Source organism: Dicentrarchus labrax, unplaced genomic scaffold (genome assembly GCF_905237075.1).
Source record: "Dicentrarchus labrax unplaced genomic scaffold, dlabrax2021, whole genome shotgun sequence".
Classification (NCBI taxonomy): Eukaryota; Metazoa; Chordata; class Actinopteri; family Moronidae; genus Dicentrarchus; species Dicentrarchus labrax.
In genome coordinates this window covers 97,497-119,535 of record NW_026136824.1, presented here as the reverse complement: position 1 = coordinate 119,535, position 22,039 = coordinate 97,497, and the positions used below count along the sequence as shown (strand labels likewise).

Genomic DNA, 22,039 nt, shown 5'->3' with positions numbered 1-22,039 from the left:
GAGCTCCTCTCTTCCTCTCTCTTTCTGCACTCATTCATGTCCCATTAATGCATGTTACTAACTTCACTTCTTCCCCGGAGTTCTTGTGCTTTCTCGTCTCGCAGGTTCTCATGGATCCTGGTGGAGCCTCCTGCCATGGTCCTGCTTGACTGCCATTGCCAATACTGTTGTTGCTGTGCACCTGTCTGTCTGTCTGTCTCTCTCTCGCTCTCTCTCTGCCTCTCTCTCTCGCTCTCTCTCTCTCTCTCTCTCTCTCACCCCAACTGGTCGAGACAGACGACCACCCACCTAGAGCCGGAGGATCTGTCCTAGGTTTCTGCCTTTTAACAGGCAGTTTTTCCTTGCCCTTGTCGCCAAGGTCTTGCTCATGGTGGTACTGTTGGGTCTCTGTAATTAATGTTAAAGAGTTCGGTCTAGACCTGCTCTATTTGAAAAGTGTCCTGAGATAACTTCTGTTATGAATTGGCGCTATACAAATAAAATTGAATTGAATTGAATTGAATTGAATTGAATTGAACATTCAGAGTCAACAAACTTAAATTTAATTTTTACACAAATAATGAAACAAATACAAACAAGAAAAAAACCAGTGGAGTAGAAAACAAATGAAGAAGAGAAAGATGGATTGTGTACAGAGTGAAAAGCTGCAGATTGTTTGACGTCAGACTAATGTGACACTATCTCTACTGTACTAATGCCAACATGTCAGTCTGATCACTTTTAAATTTGTTCATGAAATTAATCATTAGACTTTATCTCATTTCAAAGAACTTTTGGACTCTTTCACTTTCAATATAAAGTATGAAGCTGGATTTAACTAATCCTTCATTTTATACAGTGTTGGATCCATTTGGACAGTTTTGCTTTGACATCATTTAGATGTGGTTTCCAGCATCATTTATTATCTAGAATCATCCCAAAACTTTGATTTCTTTTGATTTCAACCTGACTTATCAAAGTTTGTACATTTGTTCCACGATGACCAAAGATGATGAATTTAGTTTGTTCCAATCAAAGCCACTCTTTACACCTTGGAACTATTTTTACACAGATGCTGAATTTGATCCTGAAAGACTCTTGTTTGACATTTGAACACATTTTTTCTTCACAGAAACAAATGTTTTAAGGCAACAAAGTTCAGTTTTAGACTCAAAGTTGAATATTTGTTCACACTTTAATATTTGAGTCATAAAAACACTTTCCCTCTAACTGTGCTTTCAAAAAGAAGAAGATTTGAAAAACAAGCAGCCACACTTGATCCTAAAAATGTTCATTTTTCTCAGAGTTATAGAAGAAAATCAATTCTTTCTATCATTTCTTTATCTCTACGTCTGCAGGCTGCACATTACCCTCACACATGATCCCTTCATCCCAGCATGCTTTGCTCTTCTCTTCCTTCAGCCTCCTCTTCCTCCTCTATTACAGTAAACACATCAGGTTGGTACTAACTAACATCAGCTGTGTGTGATCCTGTACAGACTGAACTATCTGGTCAGCAGTGAGAAAGTTTCTCTCTCCCTCCTACAGAGGACACAGAGACACTGAGGAACCAGAGCTGAACCAGAACCTGAACCCAAACCCAGGATAAAGAGGTTCAGTGAATGTGGTGTTGAAGGTGTGGAGGTGGATCAGTGTGTCAGAGGAGACTGTGTAGAAGGACAGAGTGCCAGCAGGACAGTCCACATACATTGCTACTCTACCAGAGGAGAAGGAGGAGGAGGAGGAGGAGGAGGAGGAGGAGGAAGAGGAGGAGATGGGTGTTTTTATGTTATTGTGACAGACAGAGTAACCATCATCAGAGCACTCCAGACTCCAGGACTGATCATTCCCTCCAAACAAACAGTCTATACTGTTTCCTCTCCTGCTGATTCCTCTGTAACTCACTGTTATAGTAACTCTTCCTCTCCACTCGACCTCCCAGTAACAGCGACCAGTCAGACCATTTCTACACAGCAGCTGCCACCTGTAGTCAAATCTGTCTGGATGATCAGGATATGACTGATCCCCGTTCACTAGTGTCATCTCCCTGTTGTTGTCAGACAGTTTGATGTATCTGTGTACTGTGTTTGTGTCGACTGTGAGTTCACAGGAATCTGATGGAGAGAACAAGACACAATACAGCTGCAGTTATTGATCTATCATCTGATCATTGATTGACACTTTGATGATGACATCAGAGCTGTGAATGAGTGATGTCACAGTGTGAAGATGGTTGAATGTGTGCTGCTTTGTTTTCACACTTACACTTCCTCAGACCTGGTCTCAACCATCGGACTCCAGCAGGCTCCACCCTGAAAGGAGGAGGGGGGTCAGAGCAGCATGGAAACATGGACATTACATCGCTCTCATACACAGAGCTTATTCTCTACACACACACACACACACACACACACACACACACACAGACACACACACACACACACAGTCTTTGGTGTGTATCATTGTATGGTCCCTGGGTATACTCTCAATTTTTGCCCTTTTTTAACGCAGCCCTGTTTTAGAAACAGTGACATGTAATTTATTAGATATATTATATATTCTAATATTATTATATCTATTTAGTTTACCCAAAAATCTGTCAGTAGTATTTGCTCATTGTCACATCATTTCTGCTGCTTGATCTCAGGGAGGAAGGATTATGAAATTACTGAACCAATACTGGCCCACAGACTAGTGAGAGACAACTATGCATTTTGAGTGAACTATTCCTTATTCCTGGAAGGACACCTATTCTCTCACTTGGCAAGTCAGTAGTTTCTTTTGTAAACTGTCTTTGAACAGCTGATTGCAACAGATAGCGTGGGCCAGAGTGTGCCACTATTATAAAATGAACATGACTTGATCAGGAGCAGTTTGTAGGTATTACTGGTCACACAGGCAGCCTGCATGAATGGAAAATATAGATGAGGCAAACATGGTGTTTCAGTTATTTTTTGAACATTTATTTAAACTAGAAAATTCCTAAAGAAATTTTGATTGTGCCTTGCTCTGGCCAATATGTTAATACCATGTCTTGCTCTCTAGCACGCTAGCATATTAATGCCAGAGCCCGTGTACCGAGAGCCTGGCCTCTCTCTATTAAGTCCCATTGTACCGAATACTGGTTGCAGTTCCAGCAGAGGTCCACTGGGGGCGATCGCCCATCAGTGCAGAATGAATGGGAGCAGATGGAGCTAGACGGCTACATTTGTCTCTTTCACCTGATTGTGGTTGAGAAATCTCAGATGTGATTGTAGTTTTTAAAGTTCAACATGGGTTATAGGTCGAAAGCTGAATGAACGAGTTCTGATGTCCTTTAGATTTCTTACAGGACGAGTTGTTGTTGCCCATAACGCGCTAGCATTCTGCTAATGAACGCTGATTGGTCAGTGAAGGACTGATTACGACCAGAGATCCCGCTCGATGGCATCGTGGCATCCGAACCGGGACCACAATGTTAAGGCGGATTTTTTCGCCCAAGTTCTTTTTTTTTAACACAGCAACTTTTTTTGTGTTGCTGGTACTTTTATCTGCCGATCGTTACGTCTGTGTCGTCGAAGCACAAAGAGACTCGAGGCTTGCCGTATGACGTCATTGACATTTTAAAAGACTTTTTAAAGCAAATAAGTGACTCTAACAAATCTAACACCCAGCAATGTGTCATTTCTTTGCGTCCCCTTTCGAATGCAACATTCAAATTACTAGACAAACAATGATATCCTGAGAAAAGTGGATTGTGAGGGTATAGCTCCATAGAGCTCCATTCATTCTGCACTCATCCTGTGAGCGCCCTCACATGGAGCCAGAGGGGAACTGCAACAGCTCAGAACCCGGACTACTTACTGAGAGTGGAAGTTCTCTCCTTATTAGACGTTCTCTGTTCATGTAATCCTCCCTAGCTAGCGCTAACATATTAATACCATGTCACTCTCTTTAGCTAGCTAAACACATTAACCAAAGCTAGCGATTAGCACTTAGCTAGCGTAGCTAAGTGCTAGCTTTAGTCAATGTGTTTAATTGTATTATGCTCCTGAAGAAGTGCTAATGTAAATTAAGGAACAGCTCATAGTAGGGTAAAATATTTAAGGTGTATTGTTCTTATTTTGTGTTAATATTAAAATCATTCAGCTTTAAATTGTTTGTTTGTTAGCCGCCTGCTAATTATCTTTAGCTAGCGCTAGCTTATTAATGCCTTGTCAGCCTCTGTAGCTAGCTGTGTGTGTGTATGTGTGTGTGTGTGTGCCAGTGTGTGTGTGTGTGTGTGTGTTCACAGCCAGGCCTTTGTTGTCGTGGCAACCAGGGGAGGCCACAGCACTTGAGAGTCTTGAGAGAGACAGAAACATTTAAAATGAATCCCCTCGAACCCATGGCCAGGAACGACCCAAATGAAAACCGAAAACACCGTGAGCGTCGTCATCTTGTTGACTATAGCACTGCCGAGTTTCAGTGGCTAAAGTTAAAAAATGTGACCTGGGGAGATTGAGAGAGAAGAGGTTCAACGAGCTCCTTTAAACATTTCTCCTCTCCATTTTAACATGGGAGTAGATGGGGCCATGAGAGGGTGTTGCTGGCGCATCAGTGTGTCTCCCGCCAAAACTATTTGTCTGACAGCTTCAACAGTGGTATCACTGAGACCCCAACGGATTTACCTACGTTTCTATCTATAAATTATTTCTGTAGAGTGACATTTGTTGACTTGAGAGCAGTTTACAAATGTATTTTTTGACAAATTTTTCTCTCTCCCCACACTCTAGTGATGATGTCACGCACTCTAGCGGCTGAACATTCTCGCAATACACACCCATTCATTTTTTGGACCGGTTTTTGGCGATTTATCGGCAAACCGGTCCAAATTAAAAGTGATATACTCTCTGAACTAGGGCTGTAGCAATACACTAATCTCACGATACGATACGATACGATACACGATATTCAGCTCAAGATACGATTCGATACACTTACATAATTTTTTGAAAGATTTTAAAGGGACAGTGTCATTTTGGTGACTTGTTGTGAGTGTTCCATTGAATTGGATTGAATTAATTGAACTAAAAACTGAAATATATATTCAATATATGGCTCTGACTGGACAGATAGTCTACAGCTTGCAAATGCTGGACAAAATGAATCAAAGATGTGGTGAGAATTTTTTATTTTTTTTTTATTTTATTTAAAGTGCAGTATTACAATGAACAATGGAGAGTTAAAAAGTGCAGCAAGTGGCCTGTTCTGAACAGATTCTTTGACAGCTTTTATAGTTTGACAGCTTTCCTTATTCTTTTTAAACCCAAAGTGCTCCCACACATCTGCTTTTAAGCATGAAGGTGCTGGATTTATATTCGCCGCCATTCTTTTGAATCTCCTCGCTCTGACTGCGTAAACAGGAAGAGGAAGACGTCGGCGTCTGTGTAAAGCAGTGATCCTCACTATTTTTTTCACAAGAGCCAGATTAGCAGAGCAAAATCAAGGGGAGAGCCACTTTTACGACAACATACCAAGTCACCTTTGCAAATGTGCATTTCTACATATAAATTGGACATCCCACAAAAAAAAGAAACAACACAGCCAATACATTTTCAATTAAGAACAAATAAGAATTCGTCTATCCACTTCTCTTGAAATGTCCTGTGCTCATCTTGTATGCCTCGTACCTTTCGTTTTTTACTGGGAACACCTGACGTTTGCCTGCTCGTCCCCTCTCCGGTGTCTTCATGTTGATTTTCGCTGCTTCCTCAGACTCTTTTTCCTCACTATTCGTTACAACGCTGTGTGTCTGTCTGTTCGGTTTTTGTCCTGGTTTTTGCTACTTTTTTATTAGAAATCGATCCATTTTGTGTCTGCATCTCACGCTGGCTAGCGGAGCTAACGTAACCTGGCTGCCACCTATGGAGGACTGAAAGTGCCACAATTAAATAAATAAATACACCATTAAATAATGACTTAAATGTGTCATTAATTAATTAAAATTGGAATTAAATACATAAATATGATATTAAATGTGTCATTAATTAATTCAAATACGATTCATTTTATGTAAAATACATATATAATTATTTCACTATTTACATTTACATTTCATGGTCCTGCGTTGCAGTGCTTCATGAATTACTTAAAACTGTCAAAGCCAGCCATCAAACTCAGTGGGTGGGGCCAACGCGAATCTAGCCTGATCCATTGCTTTGGTCTGAAGTAGAGTGCCTGGAAGATCTTCATGAACTTTCTAGGGCAGAGGTCGCTAACAGGCGAGTCTGGACCCAGACACCGTCCTATGCGGACCCAGACCTATAATCAATTCATTATTGAGGATTCTAAATTTTGATGGGGAGCTTCTATTTTAACCAGCACAGCTTTTCTAGTCTTTACGGTATTTGTTTAGCAGATCAGGAAGCTCACAGACCAACTCAACCAGTATCCTGACCAGTGTTGGGAGTAACGGCGTTTAAGTATAACTCAGTTACTTTTTGGGATAAGTAATTTGTAACTATAACTAATTACTTTTTTAAAGTAAGATGACCAACACTGATCCTGACCCATTCATTCACTGCCCAACGAGGGAGAGAGGTTAGAGCTCAATTCTCTCACTGAACAACAGAAAGTGTGTAGAAAGATATAAAAGGGAAAGAAAGAGAAACTGTTCAATTGTAAAGATGTGTTGATATTCATTTATAAAATTTGTTGAGACTGTTAATCAAGATATTAAACAGTTAACAAAGAAAAAGGGAAACTCAAGCTGCTGCTACACTTTATTTTTCAAAGTTAAACACTTTATTTTATTTTTTAGACTTAGCAGAGGATGTGGAAGCAGGAGCTGCTGACCCAGAGCATGTAGCGAGTAAAGCAGAGGCAATGAGTGTCTCTGGTGTAAAGGGAGTATCTAGACTGTTCAAGGTGTATGAACTCAGGGTTTTTTTTCTTGAATTGATGCTTTAATAGAAACTGTCATGACAGATTTGTGACTTAAAGAAGATGTCTCATCAATTAGGACAGCTAACTTACTGGATGATGCTATAATGTTACTGACAATTGTGCTCTGCATCTCACTGGCAACATGTTGTATTATTTGTGTTGCACTGTAACCTGAATAAAGTATTGAGCCCATTTTTACACCATTCAGTTCCTGCAGCTCAATGAGGCTCTCATGGTCAGAAAAGGGTCGGTTCTTTTTGGCCAGATGGTAGGCTGTTCGAAACCCGGCTTCAGTTTCCTTCATGTAGGACTCACTCATATTCTCCATTGCATTCTCAATGGCAGCTTTGTTCTGTTGCTCTGCCACGTTCACAGCCTGAGTGTGGGCCTTGGACAAAGCATGTTTCGTCACCTTATTTCTAAAGGCAAACAGACTTGTTGTTCTACTTCCCTGGCCAGACAATTTCAAAGTTCATCCATTCTCTTGAGAGTGATACACCTTGCTCCTTGTTGATCCCAATGGAGTCGGCTCCCGTCTCCCGGGTCGGTCAAAAAATGCCTCCGAACACACCAAACCGACGCCGACTGGAGCGTACATTCTGCGCGTGCGCAATATGTACCCATAACAGCAGGCGGCGCTAATCTGTGTTGTCGCCCAAAAAAATTTAAACCGGAAAAATGACCTAGTAAACACAGCGCACGCTTTTGTCAGTCATTGTTTTCATCAGAGAGTGTTGATAGTAGTCAAGAGGGATCGTTATTGTCATTACTCGCCAAAATGAACCCCGACTGAAGACGGTACGGGACACACCGAACCGACTCGAGTCACCGACCTCGCCGATAATCGGGTTGGTGTGTCCGGGCCTTTAACTGTACCGGTGTAGCATCGCTAACATCAGCTGAGCTGCTGGCTGATGTTGATGTTTGTAATTGTCAAATGAAATGTTTGTTTGGATAGCTCGCTTCATCTTACCGGTTCATTACAAATCCTAAAGGCAAATCATTTAAAGTAAACTTGTAAAAGTGAATTTGTCTTTAGCAATATTTACCTCGGCATGACCCGCCCTTGTCTGCCTCCGATTGGCTCATTCCTCGTCATGCCTAAAGTTAACCAATCCAATCAGTAAAGGCAGCGAGTATTGGCCAATTAGAGGCAGAGAAGCGTGGGTCATGGCTTCACCATCCTAGGGAAAAAAATGGGCAATTTGGCTCGCAGATACTACTGAATGGTGGCATCAGGGGGGTTTAGAAATGGGTATACGCAATGCTGACTGAAAAATAAGCGCGTATACATTACTTATTTTACTAATGTAATGTTTTAAGGCAATTGTTAGTTTGGTTAAGGAACAGCTCATAGCAGGGTAAAATATTAAAGGTGCATTGCACTTATTTTGTGTTGATATTAAAATCATTCAGCTTTAAATTGGTTATATATTTTAATGATTTGTTACCCAACTACATTGTGTTTGAGCTGGTTTTGTTTATTAAATTGTACATGATAAATACATCCAATTAAACGTCCTGTTTATAGTCTAAAATATTAAATGATGTATGGAATAGTTAAAAACAATGTTGCATATAGAAAGTGATGATAAATCATTTATTAGTTGATGATAGAATACCAATTGTTGAGGTACATAGAAATTCATGATTGAGATTTGTTGGTGCTTAAAGTACCAGTTGCTATTACATTTGGTAGTTCATTCCATTGTAGTCATTAGTCATTGGTTATTACTAAGCTAACTAAGAAAATTAGGTAATGAGGTTTCATGTTAGAAATAAGAACAGAACAGAGTAACTTAATACTCGGCACTATTTGTGCAGGTTGGTTTATTGAGCTACCAGAAAGAATCTAGAGGATCCAATGATGGCGAGCCCAGCCCAGAGTGACTGTGGAGGGTCGGGGACGCGGTGAAGACATTGGACTAGTTTGCACATTCAGGAACAGATAAGACTGCCTACTTACTATTAACTCCACCTGGGTAGTAGTAGTATAATCAGTGATCATATAATAGGATCAGGAACTGAACCTTGAACTCTGAACTCAATACCTGACTCCTTAAAGGACTATTTCTTTTCTTTTATTATTTTACATCTGAGAGAGCTCTATTTGATTTTGTATTTTTATTTACATTCCATGTGAATTGCTGATCATATTGTTGGATTGGTTGAGACAATAAATACTGTCAACTGTTCAATCCCCAAACTAACTCATCCTGAGTTATTAAAGGCACCGTACCTCTGACCTAGGTAGATGTTAGTTGCTCTACTATTACTTCCTTTGGGTAAGCCTTAGGGGCACTACATGTTCATTTGATAACTGGCTGTATGAGTTTTACTTTGGGTCAGTTACACAGTTCTTGACTCCTAAAATTCCTCTTTGGTATGTCAGGTTCCAGCAGCAGAGGCAAAATAAAAACTACTCTAAAATATGAGGATAGAAAGAACAGATTAATGAATCCTCACCTGATGATTTGTGTACAGTGTGGACTCTCCAGTCCCACATTCAGCAGCTTCAGTCCTGAATCCTGCAGGTTGTTGTTACTCAGGTCCAGCTCTCTCAGACTAGAGGACTGGGAGCTGAGAACTGAGGACAGAGCTTCACAGCTTCTCTCTGAGAGGTTACAGCCACTCAGTCTGTAGAGACAATGATCAACATGAAGAAATGATAAGATATTCAAGGGATCATACCTGACAAGCTCTATGTTCTATGGTTGTAAACAGATGACACAGTGGTTAAGAACCAGCCTTTGTCAAGTGCTGGGTTTAAAATCTACTTTGGAAACCAGTAAAGAAATGTGCTTTCTCGTGTCGCAGGTTCTCATGGATCCTGGTGGTTCCTGCTGCTGTGGTCCTGCTTATTATTATTATTATTAGTAGTAGTAGTATCATCATCACTATTATTCACCATTACACATCTCTGTGGCCATTGACAACGTCATTGTCATCATCATCATCATTATCATTAGAATTGTCTACTGGTATAGTTTTTGCTTTATACTTTCAAACAGATTAAAAACATTAGAATCCATAATGATAACTAGATACTACAAAGTACTTTCAGACCTCCACCAAGGAGGCAGCTCACTGAGGAGTGATGGTTAAAGTCTGTAAGAATGCAGTCCTGATTGTGTGATCTGTTATTGTGCATGTGACACCTGTAGTTAAATATGGTTTAATACTACAGCTCACATAATTCTGGGGGAAACTAAACCAACTATTGGTTTTAATACAGAAGTCAGACAATAATTGGTCTTTTTTCATCAATTATCATTATCAACTAAGTAACTGTGATCTGATTTCATGCTGCACACAGTATGAGTCTGAACAGCGACAGTGAAAGTAACTTTGGTTACCTGGCTGAGAGGTTGCAGGTGTGCAGCGTGTCACCTGCAGCTCTTCCTCTAACAGTTCACTGTGGCTGCTCCTTCTTGTTCCATTACTCCCTGACATATTTCAAACTCATCTACTGTCAGAAATTATCAAAAATGGCCGATGTCTTGGTTTGTAGATGTATTTTAGATTAACAATAGTTGGCAGCCAACGTCAAACTCACAGACAAACACGCATTTAATTTCAACTTGTTTTTCTCCAGTTAAATACTTTTAATTTGCAGCTGCTGCAGACGGAAATGTTCGGTTTTCATTAGCAGTGACTTAATGCTGCAGTTTTTCTGAGTACGTCCCCATTGATATTAATTTAACACTGTAAATATATAAATACTGAAATACTGTCATCAGTAGCTATGCTGTGGGTGGGATGGCAAGCTTTGGCGGGTCGGATGTGGCCTGCGGGCCGCCAGTACGCTAGGACAGTAAATGTTTTTGTCAGAGGGGCCAATCGGGCTGATATTTACCTTCCTTTAACTAAAGATTAACTATACTATGATCTGACCTGAGAGTTTCCAGTGTACAGTGTGGACTCTTCAGTCCCACATTCAGCAGCTTCAGTCCTGAATCCTGCAGGTTGTTGTTACTCAGGTCCAGCTCTCTCAGACTAGAGGACTGGGAGCTGAGAACTGAGGACAGAGCTTCACAGCTTCTCTCTGAGAGGTTACAGTCACTCAGTCTGTAGAGACAATGATCAACATGAAGAAATGATAAGATATTCAAGGGATCATACCTGACAAGCTCTATGTTCTATGGTTGTAAACAGATGACACAGTGGTTAAGAACCAGCCTTTGTCAAGTGCTGGGTTTAAAATCTACTTTGGAAACCAGTAAAGAAATGTGCTTTCTCGTGTGGCAGGTTCTCATGGATCCTGGTGGTTCCTGCTGCCGTGGTCCTGCTTATTATTATTATTATTAGTAGTAGTAGTATCATCATCACTATTATTCACCATTACACATCTCTGTGGCCATTGACATCGTCATTGTCATCATCATCATCATCATCATCATCATTAGAAATGTCTACTGGCATAGTTTTTGCTTTATACTTTCAAACAGATTAAAAACATTAGAATCCATAATGATAACTAGATACTACAAAGTACTTTCAGACCTCCACCAAGGAGGCAGCTCACTGAGGAGTGATGGTTAAAGTCTGTAAGAATGCAGTCCTGATTGTGTGATCTGTTATTGTGCATGTGACACCTGTAGTTAAATATGGTTTAATACTACAGCTCACATAATTCTGGGGGAAGCTAAACAAACTATTGGTTTTAATACAGAAGTCAGACAATAATTGGTCTTTTTCATCAATTATCATTATCAACTAAGTAACTGTGATCTGATTTCATGCTGCACACAGTATGACTCTGAACAGCGACAGTGAAAGTAACTTTGGTTACCTGGCTGAGAGGTTGCAGGTGTGCAGCGTGTCACCTGCAGCTCTTCCTCTAACAGTTCACTGTGGCTGCTCCTTCTTGTTCCATTACTCCCTGACATATTTCAAACTCATCCACTGTCAGAAATTATCAAAAATGGCCGATGTCTTGGTTTGTAGATGTATTTTAGATGAGCAATAGTTGGCAGCCAACGTCGAACTCACAGACAAACACGCATTTAATTTAAACTTGTTTTTCTCCAGTTAAATACTTTTAATTTGCAGCTGCTGCAGACAGAAATGTTCGGTTTTCATTAGCAGTGACTTAATGCTGCAGTTTTTCTGAGTACGTCCCCATTGATATCAATTTAACACTGTAAATATATAAATACTGAAATACTGTCATCAGTAGCTATGCTGTGGGTGGGATGGCAAGCTTTGGCGGGTCGGATGTAGCATGCGGGCCGCCACTAAAGATTAACTATACTATGATCTGACCTGAGAGTTTCCAGTGTACAGTGTGGACTCTCCAGTCCCACATTCAGCAGCTTCAGTCCTGAATCCTGCAGGTTGTTGTTACTCAGGTCCAGCTCTCTCAGACTAGAGGACTGGGAGCTGAGAACTGAGGACAGAGCTTCACAGCTTCTCTCTGAGAGGTTACAGCCACTCAGTCTGTAGAGACAATGATCAACGATAAAAGAAAAAAAAAAAACATTTGTGTTATTAATATATTCATAATGATAGGGTTAGTAAGATAGCACAGTATTTAAGTAATGATACAGAAATCCAACTCTGTCTGTACTTACAGAGCTTTGTTGGAGGATTTGACCACTGGCAGCAGCCTCAGGAGAGCCTCCTCTGAAGCAGAGTATTTCTTCAGGTCAAACACGTCCAGATCTTTTCCTGATGACAGTAAGATGAAGACCAGAGCTGACCACTGAGCAGGAGACAGTTTATCTGTGGAGAGACTTCCTGAACTCAGGAACTGTTGGATCTGATCCACTAGAGAACGATCATTCAATTCATTCAGACAGTGGAACAGATTGATGCTTCTCTCTGCAGAGGGAGTCTCTTCGATCTTCATCTTGATGTACTGGACTGTTTCCTGATTGGTCTGTGAGATACTTCCTGTATGTGTCAGCAGACCTTGAAGGGAGATTCTGATTGGTCTGCAGTGAAAGGCCCAGGAGGAAGCGGAGGAACAAGTCCATGTGTCCATTTGGACTCTGTAAGGCCTTGTCCACAGCAATCTGGTGGAGATCTTTTAGATTCTGTTTGTCAGAAAAAAAAAAAAATAATAATTGAGACCACCAGGATGTTGTTTGTTCTTCTGCCAGCAGATTGACTCCAGAGTTGATGAATGTCAGATGGACGTGAAGAGCAGCCAGAAACTCCTGAACACTCAGATGGACGAAGCAGAAGACCTTGTCCTGGTACAGTCCTTTCTCCTCTTTAAAGATCTGTGTGAACACTCCTGAGTACACTGAGGCTGCTCTGATATTGATGCCACACTCTGTCAGGTCTGATTCATAGAAGATCAGGTTGCCTTTCTGCAGCTGCTCAAAAGCCAGTTTTCCCAGAGACTCAATCATCTTCCTGCTCTCTGGACTCCAGTGTGGATCTGTCTCAGCTCCTCCATCATACTTGATGTTCTTCAGTTTTGACTGAACTACCAGGAAGTGGATATACATCTCAGTCAGGGTCTTGGGCAGCTCTCCTCTCTTTCTGGTCTTCAACACATCCTCCAGAACTGTAGCAGTGATCCAGCAGAAGACTGGGATGTGGCACATGATGTGGACGCTTCGTGATGTCTTGATGTGGGAGATGATTCTGCTGGCCTGCTCCTCATCTGTGAACCTCTTCCTGAAGTAGTCCTCCTTCTGTGGGTCAGTGAACCCTCTGACCTCTGTCACCATGTCAACACACTCAGGAGGGATCTGATTGGCTGCTGCAGGTCGTGTGGTTATCCAGAGGCGAGCAGAGGGAAGCAGTTTCCCCCTGATGAGGTTTGTCAGCAGCACATCCACTGAGGTGGACTCTGTAACATCAGTCAGGATCTCAGTGTTGTGGAAGTCCAGAGGAAGTCGACACTCATCCAGACCGTCAAAGATGAACACAACCTGGAACTCTTCAAACCTGCAGATTCCTGCTTCTTTGGTTTCAGTAAAGAAGTGATGAACAAGTTCCACCAAGCTGTACTTTTTCTCTTTCAGTACATTCAGCTCTCTGAAAGTGAATGGAAACATGAACTGTATGTCCTGGTTGGCTTTGTCTTCAGCCCAGTCCAGAGTGAACTTCTGTGTTAAGACTGTTTTCCCAATGCCAGCCACTCCCTTTGTCATCACTGTTCTGATTGGTTCATCTCTTCCAGGTGAGGCTTTAAAGATGTCTTCTTGTCTGATTGTTGTTTCTGGTCTGTCTGGTTTTCTGGATGCTGTTTCAATCTGTCTGACCTCATGTTCATCATTGACCTCTGCAGTCCCTCCCTCTGTGATGTAGAGCTCTGTGTAGATCTGGTTCAGAAGGGTTGGGTTTCCTGCTTTAGCGATCCCCTCAAACACACACTGGAACTTTTCCTTCAGGTTAGATTTAAGTTCACGCTGACAGACTCCAACAATATGTTCTTAATGAAGACACAGAAAAGAAGATCAAGTGATTGATTAAAAAATATGACAGTTTCTTTCCACTAAAGCAGTGTTTCCCAAACATTGTGTTAAACTTTCAGCTGGTGGCAGCTACCTTGAAATAATAAAAATACATCATGAATGTAACGATAAGAGTTACATTTATAAACTAATAATGAAGAAGATTACAGCACACACTAGTCAGAAGAGCGTTTTCTCTTCTTCTGTTTTCAGTGTGAAATTTAATTCACATATCAAAACATTGTTACGTTGTTATGCATTTTAATTGGAGACCTGGAGAGATTATTGGTATCATACGTTTTATAACCGATCGCTGATAAAATCTGTGCCACGGTGGTTTTGATGGAGCTGCTTCTCTCTTTCTGTAGTATAGCTCAGTGTCCCGCCCACAGGTTTATCTGATTGAGAGTAAAATATAATATTAAATATTAAAAATGATTCTGAAAAAATATTTTGTTAAACACATGATTAAACTGATACTGATATCACACTACTTGAAGAGACTAAGATAACAGTTATTAATGTGTTCAATCTATAATATTGATTCATAATTTATAAGTTGATTTATATTTGATATTGATAATGTGAATCTGCAAAGTAACTAAAGTAATAAATAAATGCTCTTAGTTTTGTAGCAGCCTAGAAATAGGGTTGTCATGCTGCAATTAATTGCGCCAGCTGACCACTAGGGCGGCAGTACATAAGTACGGCCCTCCTTTCTCATGCTCTCACTAACTATGGCGGGGGGGACACTCAAAGGTTTTTATTATGGTACGTTAATTTTTCAACAGTTTTTTGGGTTGAGCCGGTTTCTTTTTTGCTCACAATTTCTTCACATTTGCAGTTATAAAGTGTTAAAGGCGCTCAAATTCAAAACTGTCTCAACCTGTCACCTGTCAGAATCGAGACGAGGCAGTGAATCGCCTGATTGGACTGCGAACCAGTCAGCTCCATTCAGGCAATGAAGCAGTTGTTGCTTCGGACGCCATATGTCACGTGATTTTTTTCGCACTAAAGCTTTGAAGCAGTGGTTCTATGGAGCTGTAGTTCAGGGTTTGATGCATGAATCGAAGCTTCAGTGTCACACTGCCATCACTAGTCCCTTGTCCTCTCTAGCGATGGTAGATGTCCGCTGCCGTGTGGGTCTCTCTCTCCCTCCCTCTCCCTGTGCAGGTTTGACTTTGAACATAGGGAACGCTCATCAGCTGGCCGAAATCTACAGGTGGTGATTCACGTGACTCCACCACCAGCTAATTGGGGCTACTGCTAGCTTTGTCTACACAGATTTATCTACACAGCTCTGTCTGCTGTTTTGTCTCTGCCGTTAAACGCACGGCTGTGTCGCTGCTGCTTTGTCGCTAGCTTTGCCTACCCTGCTTTGTCTACATAGCCGCTAACCACACAGCTTGTCTCTGCCGCTTGGTGCTGTTGCTGGCTTTTGGCTACAGTCGGCTTCATGGTGGATTGCTGACACCACACTTTTAACCTGTTTTATTTCTTTAATTTTAGCCGAATGATTGTGAGGAACTATTTCCTGTCTTATACTGTATGTTTTGTTGTACATTTTGGGTTAATTATTTCTATAGTAACTTCCTTTGTTTTTCCTTCTCAGTGGCTGCAGGCTGGTGGTGGTGCTGGTGATGTGGGTGGTGGTGTCCCTCCTTCTTGTGTGCTGTGCTTCCTTGGACTTGGTGAAATCATAGTGTGTGACTGCCACGTATGTCTGGGTGAACCCTTTTTCTTTAATTTAGTTTTGTTGAGTCCCCTTCCCCTTCACCTGCTCTTTCCCCACCAGTAGGCCTCAGCCCCTGATTAGGTTCCTTTTTTTTATTATTTGGGATGAATGATCATTTTTATTATATATTATATATATATATATATATATATATATTTTATTAAATAAAGTATCTTTGTAAACTGGGAACCACGTATCTTGCCTATCGAGTGGAACGAACCTGTGTTTTGATCAATGTAAAATAATTCCTTGGGTGCAATTCCCAAGGTGGCGTTGTTCACATTGAGAGCCTCCACACACGCCACAGTTTCGCTGGTTATTCAAAAGAATGTTTCCTGCGAATGTACGGTTTCCTTCATTACTAATAATCGGTATCTGTAACGGCCCTGAAAGAAACATATCAGTCGATCCCTATCAGTGACCCATTCTGGGTCCCAACCCAAAGTTTGGGAAACGCTGCTTTAAAGAATGAGTATGTGAATATATTTTGGTCCGTCTGTTGAGACATCAGTAAATGTCTCATTTATCCAGCGAGTTCAATCTTTAGAGAAATCCTCTTACTGCTCTGCAGACAGTCAGCCAGCTCCTCCTGCTTCATTCTCCTCAGGAAGTGCAGTGTGATCTTCAGAAATGCCTCTCTGCTGCTCCTCCTCTGCTCTTCATCCTCACCGTCCAACACCTCCTCATCCTCCCTCTGACTCTCCAAGCATTCTGGGTAATCTGAACTCAGAACCTTCTGGATCTTCTTCAGCTCGTTCTTCACAAAAGTGACAATGTTGTCCTCCAGCAGCTGGAACAGAATATTATATGAATGACTCAATCAAAGTCAAATCATGGATCCATGTTGGACAGACTGACAATCCACTGGTCTAAAAAGTGCAGCATGGAGATTATTGTGAACACAATAGATGTAAAAGTAGTTGTTGTCCATGTACAGACCATAAATATGGAGTCCAGGTGTGTTTGATGCTGCTGGGCAGACTGACCACTGGGAACCTCTGAGCTCTCCTGGTCCACTCTGTGGAGGAATCATGAAGAATGAGCTCACATTATGTCTGTCCACACAGAGACAAACACAAGGTAAAGGTCCATGAAGTGATATTTGGATGTGAACAGTGAATCTGATGACTCCCTGTAGTGGTAAAGGTTTACTAGTCCTTTGGTTCAGTCCCAACAGCTCTCACTAACCCACACTGCTGAAGTGCCCTGGAGCAAGGCACCTAGAGCCTCCAGCTGCTCCAGTGGAGCTGCTCAGTGTCTGCTTGTATCAGACTGGTTGTACTGGGCAGCTCCCAGTGTGAATGTGTGTGACTGTGTGAGTGTGAGGCAGCTGCTGCTGGAACAGAGTGTTGGTGCTCAGAGAACTTCATCTGAGTCAATAAAGGTTTAAAAACTGGAGATTTCACAACTGAGAGTCTGATAAAAACACATCAGTTTATTTTCATCATCAGTTTGAAATTCTCACCTTTGATCAACAGAGTGGCGGCCATCTTTGAAGTTTATAATTTGACCCATAGAGCGATCACTCTTCATGGACACACAGCTGGGTTCAGGTTCAGGACAGTCTGGTCTCTGATGGATCCTGATAGAAAGAAATTCATTAAAGCTCACATATTCAGAAACATTGTCACTGAATCAAAGACTTTGTGAAATGATGTATAATTTGAAATGTTTGAATACAGGGCTGGACAATAAGAACAATGTCTTCAATTACTGACATTATGGACGTGTTACTGAACACAATTTACTGATGTCACACACTTCAACACACTGTCTGAATTCCATATAATTAAAGTGAGAGCAGCTACAACATCTAACCAGCGAGCAATCAGCTCCCAGTCCAGTCCAGAAGAGCAGAATGTGGAACTGGTCAGACTGGAATGAATCAGGACAAACATCAGCAGTGAGCAACATGAGGAAGGAAATCTGCTCTGATTGATTCAAACACATGTTACTGTTACATTTCTCATTATGAAGCTGAATGTTTCTCCTGATACTGATTTGAGATCAGATTGTCCAGCCCTGTTTGAATACTGACAACTACGTACTTTAGCTCAGATAAATGTCTTTGTTTCAAATGGAGAATCAAAGCCTTTGTGACATGGAGAAGAGTCATGGACAGTTAGAGATCCTCATCTCACCTCTGAGCTTTGGTCCTTGTGTCATGTTCCCCACACAGAGTGCTTTTAGAGGGAGGGACTCCCTCCTCTCTGTCCTCACACTGATTCATAGCAGAGCCCACACCTTCACACAGACACAGCAACCTGCTGGGAGATATCACACATTGTTTCATATTTATTTCTACTATCAGTCCACTAGATGGCCTCATGGAGCTGAAGGGGGGATTTTACTGCTCTGCTTCATGGAAATAAAAAATATGTTGCAGTAACTGAATTTGACCACTTGAGGGCAGTGAAGAGTCACTTTAACCATTCTACACCTCCTTCTGTCTGCTCCTCTTTTCCTCCTCCTCTCCTCAAACCAGCAGCTGGCAGCAAACAAAAAAACTGTCTCAACCTGTCACCTGTCAGAATCGAGATGAGGCAGTGCCAGTAAACTGTCCGCCGGAGCCGTTGTGCTGCACACAATCTCTGCCACTGGCTGCCTGTGACTGTGACCGTGAGCTGAGACCCACTCCTCATTGGTCAGCCCGTATGAGCAAGGTCAAGGTGACCAATCAACGTGCACTGAGCACGTCAAGCGCCGCTACACAACACAACTCAAAAAGTGCAAACATGGAGAAGCTAAGTGGGAGCGCCGAACGGAAATTAAAAAAGGAAAATGATATCAGGAACACCGAAAATGTAAAATATATACTGAAAGTAGGGAGTTTCTTCATGCTAGTAAACGTTAGCAACTGTTCTGCTGAGGCAGCATCTGTCAACGAGGACAGCTCAGCTAGCCAGGACACTTCTTCACTGCCGGAGCCAGCTAATGTTCACAGCCCCGAGAGCGAAGAGCCCCCCGGCGGCATCTTCAACCGACGGCCCGGATTCTGCTGCGAGTGCGACCGTTGAGGGAAGCGGTGATGGGTCTCGAGTCTGCCCGCCATCTGAACCGCTCGTCGAGTCTGCGAGCAGCCCCTGTACGGTACAGGCTCCATGAAAATGCTGTCCATTGTTTATTGTTGTTGAGAGAAAACAGGCAGATTCAAACTGTTTATATCGCACTGTAACTGGATTGTCCTGTTGAATTCTGATTTTTGCTTAAAATGAGCTGAGGACCAAAATGCTTCTTGATTCTAGGAGATTATGGATTTTTGTTTGTGTCTTGTCTGTGGACTTCCTCTGTGATGGCTCTATCAGTTCAATACATTTGTGTTGGGAGTAGGTGTTGTTAGATAAATATTGGATGCTTTGAAAGTGGTTGCTTATTATTTGTTTGTGAAAATGGAGGACACTTCCTTCCCTCTCTATGTAGTGGGTCAGTTTTGCCAGATTAAACTGATGCTGATGTGTTTAGTTTTCATAACCTATGTGAGTGAGTGGTCTTGACAAGAGAACATAGCGGTGTGTTTGTAGTTCTATGAGCATTTGCACATCTGTACATCAAAATGCACTTGATGACAGTTACTTATTGAAGTATTGATTACATTTACTGTATATTACTGTCATTTATTCTGTATTTTGCCAGATTATGGCAATCCTGGGGTCGTGATGATGGGGCCCTTGAATATTGTTGCCCAGGGTACAGTGAAGTGTTAATCTGGCCCTGGTACTGTTGTAGAGTAGCTACCGCGAGTACCATGCAACACTAAATGTTTAAATCACAGCCCTACGTTGTACGGCAGGCTGTAGCCAACGATATATAGCACAATTCATTACTTATGGGAAACGTTTCAAGAGCAACAGGCTACCTCCAAGCAGCACAGCACAGGGAGAAGTGGGTGTAATGCGGAAGACGCAGCCAGTCAAACCAACCAATAGAAACTCTTCTCTCGTCCACCAGCATAGGCCCCGCCCATCAAGTGCAGTTGAATTCGCAAGTAAAACTTTATAACTCGCAAGTAAAGAGGACTGATTAATAAGCTAAATAGTTGTATGTTTTTACTTTCAAACATTAGTTTTGATTAAAGTTGAAGAAATCTCTCTCTCTCTCTTTTTGGTTTCAAATCTATTATATTCGATTGAATAATAAAGGAACAAAATTCTCTCCATATTCCTCCTCCTCTCCTCAAACCAGCAGCTGGCAGCAAACACAGACCTGAAACTGGTTTTCCTGCGTTCCACCACTGATGACAAGATATCAAAGGTTAAGTTGGAGCAGAGAGAAGGGCTTGGTTTGTTGGCACAACTTCAGTTTTGATTTTAGTTGTTTTTACAGTGAAGGCCGACTTAAAGCACACAAAGAAACACACATTCATTCAAAATGGCTTCTCTCCTGTTCAGCTCCGCTTTAACACAGAAAAACATCTTTAAAAACTGTTAAAAGTCTGCCGGCAAAAGTTGTCACATGGTTTCTGTTGAATTTCATTAAAATACAAACTGTTCATCTCCAATAAAAATACCATCAAATAACAGAGGGGGTCAGTCTGATCCCTGTTGGGTCCTAGTGCTGGACCGTCTGCTGCCTCCCCCTCTACATCAATAAAAGTCCTTACTGTTGTGGACCACATCAGACCCCAGATCAGACTGAACTCATCTTCCTCATCACAGAGTCATCATTCAAAGAGAGCACGACTGTTTGAAAGCAGCACAGACTTTAAACAATCACACATTCACCATCAATGTGAACAGAAACCATTTCAACCAATCAGAGCTCCACTTACTGAACTTTTAGCCACAAACTTCATCAGTGTGCAGCTCTCTTCTGTCCTCAGCAGCTCTGTGGAGAAAAGGAGCTTCATGCTTCAAGTTCAACTTCAGATAAAATGAAGAGACGTCACTGCTTCTCCTTCATTACTGTGTGTGTGTGTGTGTGTGTGTGTGTGTGTGTGTGTGTGTGTGTGTAAGCAGTCTAACTGGTTGGACTGAGTCTCAGACTGAGCTGCGTTCAAAGCAAAATAAATAATCTTGTACAGAGTTGGTTTGACAGCAGACTGGATTCTGATAGTTCAGAGGAGTTGTACTCGCCCCTCTTTGTGACCTGGATTTCTCTTCTATCTGGACTACTGGGGAAGAGGATCAAGCAGAAACCAGAGTCTGACTTCCTGCCCAGAACTTTAATTAATAATACAGTTAACAATATACTGCTTTGTTACCTGGGGAGAAAATCACCAGACTCTATTTAAAAATCACAGTTTTTGATGTGTTGAGTCAGAGGAAACTTTCTACAAGAGGGGTCTTAAACTGCCGGCCCAGGGGCCATTTCTGGCCCTCCATCCACCGCCCTCCGGCCCTCAACATGATGTAAAAAACATAGAATATAATCCGGCCACAAGACCTGCAAGATTTGTATGATTTCATAAGGAGTACGGTGTAGACCAGCTCTGTTTGAAAAGGTCCTGAGATAACTTCTGTTGGGATTTGGTGCCATACAAATAAAACGGAACTGAATTATTAATTGTTTTGAGTTGTTTCTTAGCAATTTGAACGCCAACATCACGTACAATTTAAAAAAATAATTTATATTTGTGAAAATGTATTTGCTTTGGTAGAAATTACTGGCACAGGTCAAAGGTCAAATGTGCCTGTAAATGTGTACCAACAGTTGATGAGAATAGAGTTTCATACCTTCATGATGATATAAACTGTACAGAAACTGCTGTATAATGTTAGTAATGGAAATACTCTCTACTCTCTGCTTTCCTGTAACACTTGAACGTTGCAGTGGCCCCAAGACAATGTGAGTCTGACTTCCTGTCCAGAATTAAATAAATACATTTATGAAGACAACAGAGACCGACCTAAGAGTGTTTTTTTATCCCTCACTCCACCTTGTTGTTGTTGTGGTTGAACCTGTTGGGGGCGGGGCAACTCACCCAGTTAGTGCAGGTAGTTTGGTGACATCCCATAATTCCCAGCACAGCTCCACCCAACGTCCTCCTGACTAGAGGTCTAATCAGCCA

At 41.6% G+C, this 22,039-nt stretch overlaps 1 protein-coding gene across 1 annotated transcript in view; it reads right to left on the bottom strand.

Annotated features, from left to right (window-relative positions):
• Window positions 1-519: 519 nt before the first annotated feature.
• Window positions 520-22,039, bottom strand: part of LOC127359923 (NACHT, LRR and PYD domains-containing protein 3-like) — a 57,155-nt gene continuing 35,635 nt past the window's right edge. Inside the window, exons 9-13 of the mRNA XM_051394253.1 lie at window positions 12,151-12,324; window positions 10,780-10,953; window positions 9,352-9,522; window positions 2,245-2,291; window positions 520-2,093 (exon numbers count right to left, since the gene is read on the bottom strand). Coding sequence (XP_051250213.1) covers window positions 1,522-2,093; window positions 2,245-2,291; window positions 9,352-9,522; window positions 10,780-10,953; window positions 12,151-12,324 — 1,138 coding nt within the window. The 3' untranslated portion in view covers window positions 520-1,521. The remainder of the gene's footprint in view (window positions 2,094-2,244; window positions 2,292-9,351; window positions 9,523-10,779; window positions 10,954-12,150; window positions 12,325-22,039) is intronic.